Source organism: Ranitomeya variabilis, chromosome 2 (genome assembly GCF_051348905.1).
Source record: "Ranitomeya variabilis isolate aRanVar5 chromosome 2, aRanVar5.hap1, whole genome shotgun sequence".
Lineage (NCBI taxonomy): Eukaryota > Metazoa > Chordata > Amphibia > Anura > Dendrobatidae > Ranitomeya > Ranitomeya variabilis.
This window is the reverse complement of record NC_135233.1, coordinates 426,284,405-426,301,686: the sequence shown is the minus strand read 5'-3', so window position 1 is coordinate 426,301,686 and position 17,282 is coordinate 426,284,405. Positions and strand designations below refer to the sequence as shown.

Sequence of the window (17,282 nt, the reverse complement as noted above, 5' to 3'; positions counted from 1 at the left end):
CACTCACATCCCAACTGGCAGGAAGGGTTTTCAGGCCGTCTAAACTCAGCCTTAAAGCAGTTTATGATCAGGTCATGCACGAGATGCACTGCGGCCCCTTTATCCTTGGTGGTCCCAGCATTAAGCAATCACCTAATAACCCCATCAATCATTGGTACCTGGCGACTTCTGATTCTCCGGCAAAATATGCAACCAATATGTATGAGGAATCTGCCGTCCACCAAGTACACAAACCTTCCGATCCAAATGTCGGTACATGAAGACCATTCCCCCTTCTGGATGGAAGGCAAGACGGTTCTCTAGGGCCACCTATTAGGTACCTGCCCTGTATGTTGGTCCTTGAGGCAATGCACCATTTTACCTACTGAAACTACAATTACGACGTTCATCTACGGAGGAGGACAGTCGTGGGCTTAGTGGGTTCCGGCTGTATTACACAGCCAGCACCAGTTTCCAATGTCAGCGATCGGCTGCAGCTCAGATCGCTGCTGTTTAACCATTTAAATGCCACTCAATTCTGACAGCAGCACTTAAATGTAGTGATGGCACCACACGACCCTTCCAGAAGCCATTCCTGCATAGCCGAGATACAGACAACTGATCCTATACATCCGAATGTCGTGGGGTTACCGAACAAGACAAAGTCCACAAAACATTAAGAAGTTAGACGTCCCTTACATTGCAGGTAACCAGTGTTCTTGCCGTCGGCACATTGATTCCTCGCACACAAGAATTTATTCCGGAGTGAAAGCTTTTAAAAATGAGAATTTTTGTTTTATTTAATGGCCCATGAAAATTAAAAGCCAAATGTTACGGCTCAGAGCGAGGGCTGAAGCGTCCGGGCAGTGGCGGCACCGGGCCTTGTGGGTGAGGTACTGTAATGTACAGATCCAAATACATCGGTGCAACCGGAAGCCAGCACCATTTACACAACGCAATATCTCGTTTCAAACTTTATTTACAAAAAAAAAAAAAAGTTTCATGCCATGCCGGACGATTCCATACAGAATCAGCGATCCACTGCTTTATGTTAAATTAAAAGCAAGTCAAAAAACAGCCACGGAGCGACAAGTATAAGAGCCACGGAAATGGACGATTAAAACCAGACGGGGAAAAAAGAAAACAGTTCTGGAACAGGATGAGATGTCTGTACACTAAAACACACAGGGAGTCAGAACAGCAATATATATGTACAATACTCAGCCACTAATGTCGCTCGCCTCCCCCCAAACAGAAATGCACAGTATGATACATAAAACAATAGTTTACAATAGGCCTAGACGCAGCCCCCCTCGAGACGAGATCCCCGAGAGTGCGCAGACGGAAGAGATGGCCGCGGGCCCGGAAATCACTTTCGACTGCTTTTAATTCGTTCCAGTCTCTTTTTCAAGTCGTCAATGTTGGAAGCGGTGGACGAGGAAGAGGTGGACGAGGTGGTGCTGGCATGAGTCTGGTTGGAGTCTAGATCTAAGTGCTGGAACTGTTCACGCGATTCCCGAAGCTGGGAGAGTTTGCTGTGCAACATGTCTGTGGACGATACCACCGATGGAGTAGAGGTCTTCGAGAGCAAGGAGCTGAGGGGAGGCCTCTCATCCTGCTGGAAGACAACATATTACACGTTAGAGGGGTTATCCAAGACGTAGACCGCCATGGAGGATCCGACACCCGCCATGGAGGTCCGACACTCGCCATGGAGGATCCGACACCCCACACTGATCAGCAGAACTCCATACACCGTGTAGTGGCCAGTGTCAGTACTGCGGCTCCGATCACATTCACTGCAATAGGAGCTGAGCTGCAGGACTGAAAACGGCCACTATGTGCATGTATAAAGTGTCGGCCTATACAGACCAATGGAGAAAGAGCTGCAGGACTGAGAATGGCCACTATGTGCATGTACACTGTGTTCCAAGTTATTATGCAAATTGGATTTAATTGTCAAAACGATTTCATTGTTTTGTTTTTCAAATAAACTCATGGATTGCATTGTGTCTCAGGGCTCACTGAAATCAATCTTAAACACATGTGATAATTCGTTTTCCAGGTGATTCTAATTAAAGGAAAAGTACTTAAAAATGATGTTCCACATTATTAATCAGGCCACAGTTTTCAAGTAACATGGGAAAGAAAAAGGATCTCTCTGCTGCCGAAAAGCATCAAATAGTGCAATGCCTTGGTCAAGGGATGAAAATCGGTATTAGTCTTACCGGTAATTATGTTTCCAGGAGTCCATACTGACAGCACCATGGAGGACGTCTCCCCTCCTCCTTGCTGGGACAGGAAACACACGAGAGTTTAAATATCCGGTACCACCCCTCACTCCTCAGTGTTGTAACAAGGACCAACTCATGGAATGATGCAAATAAAACATTTTAATGAATGAATCATATAACAAATAGTATATAGGCACACAAACTGATTATACCAAAATTACAGATAGCACCGGTACTTCCCCACCCATTCTATCTGTAATTTTGGTATAATCAATTTGTGTGCCTATATACTATTTGTTATATGATTCATTCATTAAAATGTTTTATTTGCATCATTCCATGAGTTGGTCCTTGTTACAACACTGAGGAGTGAGGTGTGGTACCGGATATTTAAACTCTCGTGTGTTTCCTGTCCCAGCAAGGAGGAGGGGAGACGTCCTCCATGGTGCTGTCAGTATGGACTCCTGGAAACATAATTACCGGTAAGACTAATACCGATTTTCCAGGACGTCCCTCCTGACAGCACCATGGAGAGTACCAAAGACCCTCCTTAGGGTGGGATTACCGCTTGGAGGACTTTCCTCCCAAAAGCCGTGTGCTGGCTGGACATAACATCAAGCTTATAATGTCTACAGAATGTGTCAGCCCTGGCCCATGTAGCCGCCTTACAGATCTGTTCTACTGAGGCTCCTGCATGCTCCGCCCAGGAGGCAGATACTCCCCGAGTAGAATGGGCTTTTAAACCTACTGGAGGGGACATGCCTTCTGACTGGTAAGCTTCTGAGATCACGGCCGTGATCCAACGTGCAATTGAGGCCTTAGAGGCCTTCTTACCTTTGTTCTTACCCCCAAAAAGAATAAAAAGATTTGGATCTATACGCCAAGAGTCCGTAGCTTTCAGATAGTCCAGGACCCCCTGTCTGACATCCAGGGAATGGAGGACTCGCTCTCTCATTAGAAGGGTTACTACAAAAGGAAGGAAGTATTATTGCCTGGTTCCTATTTTTGATAGAAGCTACCTTCGGGATAAAAGACGGATCTAATTTTAGAATTAGACTATCATCCCTGATCTGGAGGTAGGGATCCCTTGTACATAAGGCCTGAATTTCTCCAACCCTCCTGGCCGTAGTGACTGCTACTAAGAAAGCCGTTTTCCGGGTGCGGATAGAAATGGGCATATCCCCCATAGCGTAAGCGCCCTTACACAGGGCTCTAAGGACTAAGTTAAGGTCCCATGATGGTAATAGCTGCCTAATGGTAGGACGCATTCGTTGGGTGGCCCGAATGAACCTTATTATCCATGGGTGAGATGCCAACGGATAAGTCCAGAAATGAGCTTCGTGCAGATATCTGGACTTTTAATGTGCTGGGACGAAGACCCAGGTTGAATCCCTTTTGAAGGAAGTCCAGTATGCAGGGAATGTCCGGAGATCCTGATACGACGTCGGACCTGCCACCTTCTAGACAAAAACGCTTCCAGATTTTCTGGTAGATGGCTGAAGTAACAAGTTTTCTACTACTTTGGATAGTTGTTATGACCTGATCTGATAGGCCTTTTGATTTCAGGATGTCCCTTTCAGGATCCAGGCTGAAAGACAAAGTCTGCTGGGGTCTGGATGGTATACTGGACCCTGGTGGATGACTCTCCCCTTGATAGGCAGTTCGACGGGATGGTCGACTGCTAAGGTCCCCAGTACGGGAAACCAGCTTCTTCTCGGCCAAAACGGGACAATCAGGATGACCTTTGCTTGATCCTCCTTGATTTTCCGTAGGGCAGCTGGAATTAATGCCAGGGGAGGGAACGCGTATGAGAGAGGCTGGTTCCACTGCTGGCTCAGTGCATCTATCCCTTCCGGGAGATCCGCGGGGTTCAGAGAGAAGAATCTTGGGGTCTTCGCGTTTCTTCTGTTTGCGAATAAGTCGATATCGGGGGTTCCCCATCGGTGACATAATGTCCGGAAGATGCTCTGCTCCAATTCCCACTCTGTTGGACTCAGATCCCGTCTGCTTAAATAATCCGCTATCACATTTTGAGAGCCTTCTAGGTGGATAGCCGTTATCGATAACACCGTGTCCTCTACCCAGTTGAAAATAGTCTCTGCCAGATCCTGCAGTGGCTGATATCTTGGGCCCCCTTGATGGTTTAGAAATGCAACCGTCGTTATATTGTCGGAGAAGATTCTTACGTGTTGATCTGAGAGTGTAAGCAGATTGTGTCTTAGTGCTTGCCAGACGGCATATAGCTCTTTGAAATTGGAAGATCTGCTTCTGATGCTTGCTGGCCACCTGCCTTGCAGGATTCTGCCCTGTAGATGAGCTCCCCATCCCCATGCGCTGGCATCCGTGGTAACGACCACGTAGGGGGAGGTGGTTCATAGGACTCCCACCTTCATGTTCCCTGTATGTGTCCACCAGTGGAGAGACTTCCGTGCTAAGCTTGACAACCTTAGTGGAGCCTCTAGGGAAGACTGACGTCGATCCCACACTGACAGGATCTGCCTCTGCAGGTGTCTTGAATGGCTCTGAGCCTACCTGACGCATGGTATACAAGCTGTCATTAGACCGAGAACTTTCATTGCCATCCTTACGGTGACTCGATGTTCCAATAGATACTTGACCCGCGTCTGAATTGTCACTCGCCTGACATCTGGCAAAAAGGACGTTCTTAGTCTGGAGTCCAGACACACACCCAGGAAAGTTTTCCTCCGTTCTGGTAGTAAATCGGACTTCTGCCAATTTAGTACCCATCCAAGATGTTCCATTACTGCGATTGTTCGAGCTCTGTGAGCCACCAATAGATCTACTGAATCTGCCATGAGAAGAAAGTCGTCCAGATACGGAATTATTATAACGCCTTGGTTTCGTAGGAAGGCCACCATTTCTGATACAAGCTTTGTAAAAATACGAGGAGCTGAAGCCAGTCCAAACGGGAGACCCTGGAACTGATAATGGAAGGTCCCTGATGGCAGCGCTACTGCAAACCTCAGCAGATTCTGAGATGAGGGATGTACTGGGACCTGATAGTAGGCCCTCTTTAGGTTGATAGTACACATAACCGCATCCTGATTTATGAGCTGAACTGCTGATCGAATGGATTCCATTCGAAACCGTTTGTATCTCACCCAGGCATTCAAAGGCTTTAGATTTATTATGGTGCGAGTGTCGCCCGACGGCCTTGTGATAGTGAATAGGGAGGAGTAGTGTCCTTTTCCTCTCTCTGACTGAGGGACCGGGATTATTACCTCTGTCCTGAGCATGACCTGTAAGTCTTTTAGTATGGCCGACTCTGCCGTGACTACAGTAGGAGCGATGTACCTTTCTGGGGGAGGGGAGTAAAGCTCTATGCTGTATCTGTCTGACACAGTTCTGCGAACCCACTGGCTGAGTAATCTGAGCCCAGTTTTTTGCAAACCCCCGCAGTCTTCCCCCAATGCTGGTGGCGTCATTGTGACTTATTTCTAGTGGATGGACTAAAGAAAAAAGCCTTTGTTTCTGCCACCCTGTCCACGGGAGCCTCTGTAGGATCCTCTGCTGGACCGACCTTGGCCTCTCGGATCAAACTGTTTCTTGGAGAAGAAACTTCTCCGAAAAGGCAGGGGTTGTTTGGGTTTATCCTCCGGAAACCCTTTCTTTTTATCGGATGCTGACTCAAGGATAGAGTCCAGAGCCGGTCCAAACACCCTCTGTCCCGAAAATGGAATAGAACAGAGTTTGGACTTCGATGCATTGTCACCAGACCAGGATCTCAGCCATACCGCCCGCCTAGCTGCATTAGATAGAGAGCTGTTACGAGCTGAAAATCTGACTGACTCTGCTGTCATATCTGAAAGGAATGCCATAGCGGACTTCACGATAGGAAGAGAATGCAAAATATCTGATCTAGGGGTCTTATTAGCTAACTGCTCTTCCAACTGCCCCATCCATAGATACATAGACCTGGCCACCGAGGTGGCTGCTATGTTTGTTCTGATCAGGGCTGCAGATGCCTCCCAGGCCCTTTTCAGGAGAATGTCCGCCTTCCTATCCATAGGGTCACGAAGACTGGAGGAGTCTTCAAATGGTATAGCAGTTTTTTTGGTGACTTTAGCAACAGGAACGTCAATTTTAGGGACCTCCTCCCATAACTTGACTTCCTCGAGATCGAATGGCAAGCGGCCTTTAAAGTCACGTGACAGAACCAATCGACGCTCGGCCTCTTTCCACTCCTCCAGGATCATAGCTTTGATATGATCACTTATAGGAAATACAGTCTGATTCCGAGCCACTAGTCCCCCAAACATCAAGTCCTGTCTGGACTGTGGTTTGTAAGTGTCCTCGATCTGCATCGTATTTCGTACTGCCTGTACGAGTTCGTCCATTTCTTCAGACTGGAAGAGATACTTCCTGTTCTGATCCTGGCTTCCTACTGGTATTTCTCCTTCCTCTTCTGATGGCGAATCCCTGAGTTCGGAACCTTCATCAGAAGAATACTCTGGCTTCCCCTGGGGTTCCTCCCGTCTGGCACGTTTGCGACCCACTATAGGCCGGGCCGGGCGTGAATGTGAGAGGCTGGATATAGAGGCCTGAACCTCTTCCCGTATTAGGGACCTCATCTCGGATAGCAGAGACGACTGCTCGTCCTTCATGACCTTAGAAGTACAGGCTGTACAGAGGGTCTTGCGATGGGAATCTGGGAGCTTTACATGGCATACAGGACATCTGATGCTCTTAGCCGTGGCCTTCCCAGATTTTTTAGCCGTAGCAGGGGGAGCAGCGGGGTTTCCCTTATCCTAGACAACATAAGATAGGGAGTAATAGGCTAGAAGGTGTGCGGTATTTTGTGATGTAAGGGTATACTGCCACAGGCAGACTTACCCCTTCCTCTTCAATTCGGTCTTCCATATCCGATTTCGAGGTATACAACGCACCACCGCCCGAAGCTGGACGCTACACACCAGCGACCGCTCTGCTCAGCGTTCTCCACCGTGGAGTGTTTGAATTCCCCGCTCTTAGAAAGCCACCGGAAGTGACGTTTTGCCGGCTCTGACGAAACCGGAAGTGACGGCTCCTTAGATCAGGAAGTGCCGGCCGGCTGTAGCGACTCCCGAACAACTCCTGCAGCCTGGAGACCTTCCGGGATCGCTGCCGCGTTGTGAACCGAGAGCCTCCCACCGGGAGGAGCGGTTCAATCCCGGAGCTTAGTCCCGCTCCGGGCCTTTGGGGTAGAGGGACTCCCCGCTGGGGAGTTTCGACTCTGAGCCACTTGACAGGGGGAAGGCTCTGGATGACCGCACGATCCCCCTGAGCTCGGTAAGCATGCTGCTCCTCTTCGTGTGTCCCTCCATGCAGGGACAGGAAAAACACTGAGGAGTGAGGGGTGGCACCGGATATTTAAACTCTCGTGTGTTTCCTGTCCCAGCAAGGAGGAGGGGAGACGTACTCCATGGTGCTGTCAGGAGGGACGTCCTGGAAAAGATATTTCTTGAAAATGTAAGCGTGATCATCATACTGTTAAACAGATTTGTGGCTGAATCTGAGCACAGTCGTGTTCGTACTGATAAAGGCATAATGAGGAAGGTTTCTGCCAGGCAAGTTCATCGGATAAAGAGAGCAGCTGCTAAAAAGCCACTACAAACCAGCAAACAGATATTTGAAGCCGCTGATGCCTCTGGAGTCCCTCGAACCTCAAGGTGTAGGATTCTTCAAAGGCTTGCTTTGGTTCATAAACCTACTATTCTACCAACCCTAAACAGTGTTCACAAGCAGAAACGGTTGTAGTGGGCCCAGACATACATGAAAACTAATTTTCAAACAGTCTTGTTTACTGATGAGTGTCGAGCAACCCTGGATGGTCCAGATGGATGGAGTAGTGGATGATTGGTGGATGGCCACCGTGTCCCAACAAGGCTGCAACGTCAGCAAGGATGTGGAGAGGTCATGTTTTGGGACGGAATCATGGGGAAACAGCTGGTAGGGCCCTTTAAAGTTCCTGAAAATGTGAAAATGATCTCTGCAAAGTATATTAGAGAGTTTCTGACTAACAACTTTCTTCCATGGTATAAAAAGCAGAAACGTGCCTTCAGGAGCAAAACCATCTTCATGCATGACAATGCACCATCTCATGCTGCAAAGAATACCTCTGAGTCATTGGATGCTATGGGCATAAAAGGAGGTAAACGCATGGTGTGGCCACCACCCTTCCCTGACCTCAACCCTATAGAGAACCTTTGGAATATCATCAAGCAAAAGATCTATGAGGGTGGGAGGCAGTTCACACCAAAACAGCAGCTCTGGGAGGCTATTCTGACTTCACGCAAAGAAATACAAGCAGAAACTCTCCAAAAACTCACAAGTTTAATGGATGCAAGAATTGTGAAGGTGATATCCAAGGGTTCCTATGTTAACATGCAACTTGGCCTGTTAGGATGTTTTGGAGTTAAATAGCTTTTTTGTTCAGTGAATGTGACCTCCTAATGCTGCAAATTCCACAAATGAGACTTTTCAGTTCTTTAAAACATATCAAATGTTCAGAAATTCTACTGTGCCTAATAATTTGGAACAGTGCATTTTGAGTTTATTCATTTTGGAGATTATACTGTTATTGGGAGGTTTCTTCAATAAAATTCGATGTATACTCTAAAGGGTGATGACTTATTAGACTGACTGTCATTTGGATCAACCATTTAGGAAAATCCGAGAATATAATTTGCATAATAATTTGGAACATAGTGTATATAGCGTCGCCCTATACAGACCAATGGTGCAAGAGCTGCAGGACTGAGAACGGCCACTATGTGCATGTATAAAGCGTCGGCCTACACAGACTGATGGAGCAAGAGCTGCAGGACTGAGAACGGCCACTATGTGCATGTATATAGCGTCGGCCTATATTAGACCGATGGTGCAAGAGCTGCAGGACTGAGAACGGCCACTATGTGCATGTATATAGCGTCGACCTATAAAGAGCGATGGTGCAAGAGCTGCAGGACTGAGAACGGCCACTATGTGCATGTATATAGCGTCGACCTATACAGATCGATGGTGCAAGCGTTCAGACCAGTGGACATCGCCGATGTACAGGACATATCCCACTTTACCTTTGCGTTGTCGAGCCCACACCTCTGGCGCAGTATTTTCAGCCTCTCCAGGTAGACGGACGGTCCGACCTCCTCTCCATTAGAATTTGTAGTGAGGGGAGCGGCGGTGGTGACAGCCGGTGGAGCATTGATCTCCGTCATGTGCGGGGAGATACCTGTCAGACACGGCAGCCGGTGAGATCAGAGCGGTAAGCGCATGGGACCGCAGACCGGCCTCAGGTCCTCACCTGCGGAGGAGGTAATGCGAGCCTTTCCTTCCCGCTCCATCTCAATCAGACGGAGACCGCGCTCCACGTAGCTCTGGAAGAACTGGGAGGAATTCTTCAGGAACGGTTCAATGTCGGCGTCAGAATACTTTTTCTTGTACTCGTACAGCTCCGCCAAACCCTAACGAGGTGGATGGAATAAAGAAAGGAAATAACTTATCAGTGGGGAACAACAATTATAAGAGGGGCGCACGAGATGGTGAACAAAAATACTAAAGGGAGCAGCGTCATGTATGGGAAACAACGTATCAAGAGGAGAGAAAGACCAATATATACAAGAAGCGCACACATGATCAATAACAATACTAAAGGGAGCAGCATTATGTATGGGAAACACTATCAAGGGGAAAGAAAGACCAATCTATATCCAAGACGCGCACCCCTGATCAATAACACTACTCGCTTTATTAACACATGGCCTAAACCGCATTTACTGACCGCTATACGACCCAGTGTCTTATTATTCGGGCATCTGTCGGTCAGATTTCCCTTCTATAACACTCACCGTAGTTCTCTTGTAGGGATTATACATCTCATAGTGATCATTATATATTGGCATTACACCTAGAATGGTCATGGCATGATATACCGCCTGCTACTACTGGGGTGCAGTTATATGTATGTTCAGGGGGTGTGTGCGCTGCACCTTGTCTGTGCCTTTAAAATGGTTTTATTTCCCTCTATTTGTTCACTGTAATGGGGGCAAGTGTGCCCACATCGTGCCCATCGCTGTTACGGGGCGCTACCATCTCCATGTGACGACCCCTTAAAACAGGATATCTGCCACTACTTGACACCGTTCTTACCTCCTTTGTGTTCTCTTTGGATCCAATCTTTTTGAAGATCTCAGCCAGGAAGTCGCTAACATTCGCTTTTGAAACTTTTTCCTCCTCGAGAAAACAAACCAGACGCTAAGTCTGCAAATCTCTGGTGGAGAGCGCGTTCGTCCATACACAGTTGTGACACCCACCCCGCCATATAATAGCAGAGCGCCACTCACCGTGCGGGACGCCCCCTTCTCAGTCTCCTTGTCGGACTTTGAGCCGGTGCCCTCCATGGAGTGCTTCATTACCCTCAGGAGATGGGCCTCCAGCTCAGACTCGTGCTTGTTCTCGATCATGCTCAGGTGATCCATGATCTGCAAACACGACGGACATTGCAGACATCGTGCGGCCACACCGGCCCTCGCCAGGGTCCCGGATTATCCGCTTACCTTCAGGCCCTTCAGCTTGCACAGGGTGTGCAGCAGAGTTTTCAGGGTCCGCATGGGCAGCTCACTCTTGTGCTGCTTCAGCTTCTCTTTGGGCAGGACCCTCATGAAGTTATGGATGTCCAGCAGAATTCTGTCCAGATTTATATTATTGATGGCTTCGGGGAGAAGTCGAATCATCCGCCATAAGCACTGCAAGCAAAACCAAGGAGGAACATGACGACTTCCGCGACATCAGTTAGAGAATCTGAGACAGCCTGCACCTTCCTCTTCAGCTGGATACGCAAAGCCCCAGATCAGACCGTCACTTGGCAATGGTCATATTGGGAGGGGCTGCACAACCCCCCAAATATTCTGGCGAAATCCTTAGAATTCAATAATCTGAACTCAGGAACGTTACCTTCATAACGAGCTCCGAGAACTTGGGCGAGCTGGCGGTCGCAAGCAGACTGTCCTGAAGGAGCACCAGAAGAGCGCTGCAAAGACAGATACAAGGTTAAAGTCTGCAGAAAGTCTCCCCCCCCCCCCAAATACAAGTTGCAACCACCAAAATAAAATCAATCCTGAAGACTTACCTCAATATATTAGTCTGGTCCGACTTCTCCAACACTTTCACCACCAGGAGGTTGACTGAACGCACCACTTGTTGCCCTTCTTCTAGATCCTCCACCCTGGAGTCGAGCATTAGGGTGATGAGACCATGCATCAAGTCCTTCAGGACTCCGGTGGACGCTTCCCGGGCCAGACTTTCCATCTGAAAAAGCTAGAAAGAAATAAAAGTCAAAATGCGTCACAGAGCTGCGACTGATGAGAAATCCCACAAAGGGCCCTCACTATTCTATACCGATATCATGTTGCCGATGATGCAGCTGTACAGACGGACAATATCCTCCTTGTCCAGCCGCTCGTCCGCCATGTGCGTGTTGTACACCAGACGCAGCTGCATGAAGGTGGCGATCAAGAACTGATCGATGTGACCCGACATAGCTTCCGCCTTGTCCTCCTGACGCAGAACTTCATCAATCTGAAAACATTTATCGCAATCAGACAAAAACGTAAAGTTCTGCTCCGTCAGAAGAGAGATGTCCGGCCGCGGTTACCTGCGCCAGGGCTTGTATACTGGTGTTAATGTCACCGCTGGCCACTTGTGAGATCACGAAGTTGATGGTAGAAGCGGTGTTACTGTGCATGTCGTCAAAGTGCGGGGACACGGCCCGAATCCTGCAGGGTACAATGGCCACAATCAGAGCAAAGCGGGGGTCCCGTCCTCAGCTATCAACTCTGAGATGTGGCTGCTATAAATGTCGGCATTAAGAGGAGTCATTAAAAAAAGCAGCAGATATCGAGGCGGGGAGAGCATGCCCTTATTCTTAGGATGGGTCCATATTGATAGGGTAATCAAGGGGGTTTCCTTGTACACCAGCGCTCAGAGGATCAAAAATCAGAATTGAAGCCCCTCGATTCCCCCCCCCCCCCCCCCCGGATTTAAAGGCAGGATAGCGGTGGGGCTGTAAGCCGAAGGGGGGCCTGTGAGGGGTCCCCCTGAAGCAGTATAGAGCTGGTGCTGCAGCAGAGAGACAGGGGCGCAGGGAGCCCTGTGTCTGTATGTGCCATGCCAGCCTGCACTCCCCCCGGCCCCGACAGAAGCCCGCAGCTGCGCTGGGGTCCCTGGATGCAGGCGCAGTGTGCTGGCCCATTGCTGGGAGCTGCAGAATGCTGCCTGTACAGGCCCTACCTGAGGTGTCTCAACCTAATGCCCCCAGATAGGGATTAGGGAGGGTGCTGTTGTCACCTTCAGGGGCCTTTATCCTCGCCTCGACCTCAACCCGGAAACCAAAAGGAATTGGGGAAGGAGGGAGAGTTTCGACTTCGAACCAGCACCCGAGGGACTGGGGAAGGAGCGGCATGGGGAATAGCCATCTCTACTTCAACCGGGCACCCCGTAATAGGGGGCCGAGGAAGGAGCCATGCCGGGAGTCTCACAGGAGACCCACTTTTCTTCATCTGTAATCCGTCGGAAAAAACGGAGTAAAAAAATCTTAGGTGTGCCTCCTATGCGACACTAAGCAAAAACTGGAGAAGGCTGATGCCGTCCAGGGGTGTATACTGCAGAGGAGGAGCCACGGTTAATCTTTCAGATTATGCATAGTGTCGCCTCCTAGTGGACAGCAGCATAACACCCATGGTCCTGTGTCCCCCAATGAGGCGACAGAGTAATCAGCATTGAAGCCCCTCGATTCTTATAACAAAGAAAAAAAAAAAAAAAAATGCGTGAGTGCAGGACTTGGCCCAGAGGATCAGTCAGGTACTTGACACAAAAATTGCTGCTGGAGTGAAAGACAAAGCTCCAATAGAAAAGGCGGCCAAAGCTCCGCTCCTTCACTGCCACTTACTTTGGTTCTGGAATGAGGACGGGCTCGAAGATCTCATCGAGTTTGTGCTGCACCAGCGCCGGCATCTCGCACCTAACCGTGCCGTTGTCATTCTCGATTTCATCCAAATCCAGCTGGAATTCTCGGGGAATGGTGTGAGCCGGCTCTGGGTGTCCTCCCATGTTTCGGGCTTGACTGTAGGAAGAACAAGAGCGACTTTAATACAAGCTGAAAGCGAGGTTTTCATGAAACAGGAGTCCGGACTGCAGAGGCACCAGACATCATTAATATTGTACGAGAATACGCTATGGAAGTAAGTCTACAAGTAATCAGACAGGTCGAACCCCCATCGAGGAGGGGGAAAGCATGCGTCCGGAGGCCAATACTTACATCCGATAAGTGCGGTACATGATTCTGTCCAAGGAAAGGCATTGACAGAAGAACAGAACATTTAGTGCTTTTCTAGCTACAGACATGGCACAGGAGTACGACAAGATGCACGGCAATGCCAGGGGGCGCAGAACCTACTTCAGTTTGGAAGACATGTCTTCAGGGGGCGCTTTCCGCAGCAGACTGGAATTGGCATTCTGTACGCGCTGCGGTTTCTCCTCAGGTTGTTTGGCGGGGGCGGCCACTGTCTGCTTCTTACCGGCACGTTTTATCCTTTCCTCCAGCATGCTCATGTCTTTCTCAGACAGCTGATGGTGGAGGAAAGATGGATACCACCAGTTATGATGAATGGACATAAAAAACAATCGGGGGTCTTAAGTCTGTGGGGGGGGGGGGATGTGCTTACATTGCCTATGAGTTTGAAGATTTGCTCTCCATGCACGTTGTACACCGTGACGATGGTGTTCAGAGCAGCGTTGCGCACGGTGGTGTCTCTATCCCCAATGTGCACAGCGATCTCCTTCAGAGCTTTGGCGGGTGTCGGCTGGCAGACGTTCATGCCGTAGGATTCGACCAGGCAGCCGAGCTCCTCCAGACACTCTGAGGATGGACAAGAGGGTTCATGAAGGAGCCGAGGACTCTCCAGTGTGACCCACCACGGCGCGGCCCGACTCACCAGCTCGCTGCTTGGAGTTCTTAGACTTGATGCCTTCCATTATGAAGTTGAACATCTTACTAGCCGGGTACACCTGGCACATCTTGTTTAGAATGGCACGCACGTCCTTTCGTACAATATCTTTTGGCTCACCGACCTGTGGAAAAGACCAGAAGAAAAGGAATGGTTACCACAATCCCAAAAACCAAACTTAATAAATATTTATAGGAGAAGTGATCGATGGATGATCGCCAGCTGTCTGGATCAAGAACAAAACCAGATTACTAAAGGAGTGGAAATGGCTGCCGTCGGTGAGAGGCCAAACTGCGGCCGGCCGGATCTTGAGAGCCCTCTATGATCCCAGGCACATCGATTTCTACTGAACTGCTCCAGGTCCGTAAGTCAGCCCTTCACCATACTCCCTCATCTTCATACCCCCTCACATTGATGGCACTTCCCCATCAGGTAGCAGAGCTCTTATAAGAGCCATAACAGGGTTGTCCCCCATTGGCGTCACCACTTGCCACCGTCCTCCCCAGACAGTGGCCATGAGCAGTTTAGCCCAGGGGCAGCTTCTACATTGACAAACAATGGAACAGATCATGTGCAGCGAGGCAAGTCTCTGGGGGTCCGTACCCCAAGACTCACAATACACAAAGATGGCATGACCTGTGGTGGGAGCGCGATGGGAGTCAGCTGGCCCCTGTGCACATGGTGGTGTCACCACACAGATTCTGGGGGGTACCACAATACACCGCACTGTGGACCCCTTAGTGCAACTCATCATCCTCCAGCAGCGACTCCCACTGAAGTCTCCGGGATCAGCGCTCACCTTCAGCAGCAGGTAGGGTATGAAGGACGTGGCCTCCAGCTCTGTGAGGTGGTACTCCTCCTGGCTGAGCATGGAGAACAGCAGCTTCAGGTACTCCAGCACCTTCATGAGGACGCTGGTATTGGTGTCAAAGAAGCGCAAGGTGAACCATTTAAGAACTAGGTCCAGGCAGCTCATGACTCCTTCCTTCTCAGACTCCAGGTGCTAAAAATAAAGAGACATTATCAGGTGTTAAGAGCGGGCATGAGACGCCAGCCACATAGGGGCAAGAAGACCACACAAGCCCACGTACCTAGAGACATATGCATGATCAGCAGGTGTCCTGCACCTCCAACGTGGAGGTGACCAGCACCGGACGTCCTACAAGCGCCTCCACCTTAACTGTATGAAGGCAGACACTAGATGCCCCATAGAAGGGTATAAGGACATCGCTCGGCCATCATTACACGGTGCTCAGAGAAGGGCAATGCGCGAATAACGAACCACAGACCACACAGTAGCCATCTTTTCCCATCCGTCACGTCAGAAAACCCACCAGCGGCTGGGAATTGCAGACGTAATAGAGGGAATGTTGCCACTATAAGGCGGTGTGTTTTAGCCCTTAGACTTTGGGTCTTTGGCATGTAACTATAGGACATTAATTCGGCAATATCCCGGCAAGCTGTGGGCAGGAGACCCTGAGCCGAATCACCGTAATAAGCCGCATGTACAATTAGGGCCTCGCACTCACATCCGTCATTACAGCCATGGCCTTAATATGGCGCTGGAAGTCAGCGTGGAATAACTCATCCTGCAGCCACTTGGCCAGACAAGCCGACATCTGAGTTTTCAGCTGCTCGATGTACTCATCACGGGGGGCCGGGAAATTCCACTTCAAGACCTGGAACACAAGACCATTACAGAAAGCAATGGCCGAGACTTGGGGGAAGAATCAGCACAACCCCGTACTGAAGGGAAAGCAGATCCAGAACAGGCGGCCATCCCCCGTGACTCTCACCTTCAGGCCCTTCTCCTCCTTCACCCTCTGCTCCTTCCCATTGGGAACGATTATGTATATGGGACCGGACCTATCCTCCTCGTCTTTTGTCGATGGCTTGCTTGGCACCTTTTTGGGAGGCACAACCTAGGTACAAGAACAAAATGGATCAAAGGGCGCGCACTGCCACACAGGGAGGACATTGTGACATCCGTTAATGGGTTAATCTCTGGTGCATCAAGACAGAAAGGGAAAAAGTGCAGTGAGCGTTATGGAGTCAGCTGGCCCCTGTGCACGTGGTCGTGTCACCAGCGATGGTCTGAGGCGCATGCAGCGCTCGGCACTACAGCACCCAGGGTGCAACTCATCATCCTCCAAGGAGCGTCACCCGGTGCACTACACGTATGCAGTCTGTGCGTCACACACACCAAGGGTGCAAAGAGAGCGTGCACGCACGTGCAACAAGACCCATCATCCCCAGAGCTGCCGCTGTTACCGCCGGCTTAGTCTGCTTGGCTTTGGACATGCTGGTATTGGCCTTCGTTGGGGTCATACTGGTATTACCATCTGATGACAGAGATGGGGTCTACAGAGAGAGGACGGGCTTTAAAGAGCAGCAAGATGATGCCTTTAACAACGACATACGCAATCCTGGACATATCACCGATCCCTGCCATAATGTGATCTCTAACGTGTTGTGAATAGAGGGGGCACATACTTTTGCTTTAGAGGCCGGGGCACCAGGCTTCGTCTTCTTGGAGTCCGACTTGCTCTCGGCAGCAGAAGGTCCAGAATCGCACATAGCTGAAGAAGGAAAACTGGTGAAGACAACAGCAGCCATGAAATACCAACATTACTGCCGCCATGCTACGCCTGTGCGCTCACTGTCCGGCGTATGGGCCCAGAAGGTATAAACAGGAGACAGTCAGAATGGGCGCCCAGCCACCAGGGAGACATGTATGAAATAGCACAGTCTGCACAGCTTTCATACAGTAAGGTGCAGCAATGTGGAGGCCAAGGGAGCGCAACGTGTAAGTGATGACCTATGGGAACGTCAGCAGAACGTATATACTATATACTCTATATGGGAACATGCATTTACAGAGCAGATTATCGAGATCATCCCTGGGAATGCTTGGGTCCCGATAACCCTGCGCTGTAAACAGGCGGCCGAGCACCAGAACCAAACGAGCAAGATGCTTCTTTGTCGACTGAAATCATCTTTTCATTTGTCTAGTAAGATTGTTCTGGGCAGATCATCGCCCCGTAACGGGACCAGAGCAGCCAAGAAC

General features: G+C 49.6%; 1 protein-coding gene and 2 non-coding genes across 3 annotated transcripts in view; all 3 read right to left on the bottom strand.

Moving 5' to 3' along the window:
• Positions 1-940: 940 nt before the first annotated feature.
• Positions 941-17,282, bottom strand: part of CKAP5 (cytoskeleton associated protein 5) — a 33,639-nt gene continuing 17,297 nt past the window's right edge. The window contains 19 exon segments of the mRNA XM_077286842.1: positions 941-1,597; positions 9,290-9,444; positions 9,517-9,676; positions 10,362-10,445; positions 10,556-10,693; positions 10,769-10,957; positions 11,166-11,241; positions 11,341-11,528; positions 11,610-11,789; positions 11,866-11,986; positions 13,159-13,332; positions 13,666-13,835; positions 13,934-14,127; positions 14,204-14,339; positions 15,015-15,218; positions 15,745-15,894; positions 16,012-16,137; positions 16,487-16,576; positions 16,709-16,794. Coding sequence (XP_077142957.1) covers positions 1,349-1,597; positions 9,290-9,444; positions 9,517-9,676; positions 10,362-10,445; positions 10,556-10,693; positions 10,769-10,957; positions 11,166-11,241; positions 11,341-11,528; positions 11,610-11,789; positions 11,866-11,986; positions 13,159-13,332; positions 13,666-13,835; positions 13,934-14,127; positions 14,204-14,339; positions 15,015-15,218; positions 15,745-15,894; positions 16,012-16,137; positions 16,487-16,576; positions 16,709-16,794 — 2,870 coding nt within the window. The 3' untranslated portion in view covers positions 941-1,348.
• On the bottom strand, positions 14,869-14,976 carry LOC143810849 (small nucleolar RNA SNORD67). The gene has a single exon (XR_013223228.1). It is a non-coding gene; the product is annotated as a small nucleolar RNA SNORD67 (small nucleolar RNA).
• LOC143810848 (small nucleolar RNA SNORD67) lies at positions 16,262-16,368 on the bottom strand. The gene has a single exon (XR_013223227.1). It is a non-coding gene; the product is annotated as a small nucleolar RNA SNORD67 (small nucleolar RNA).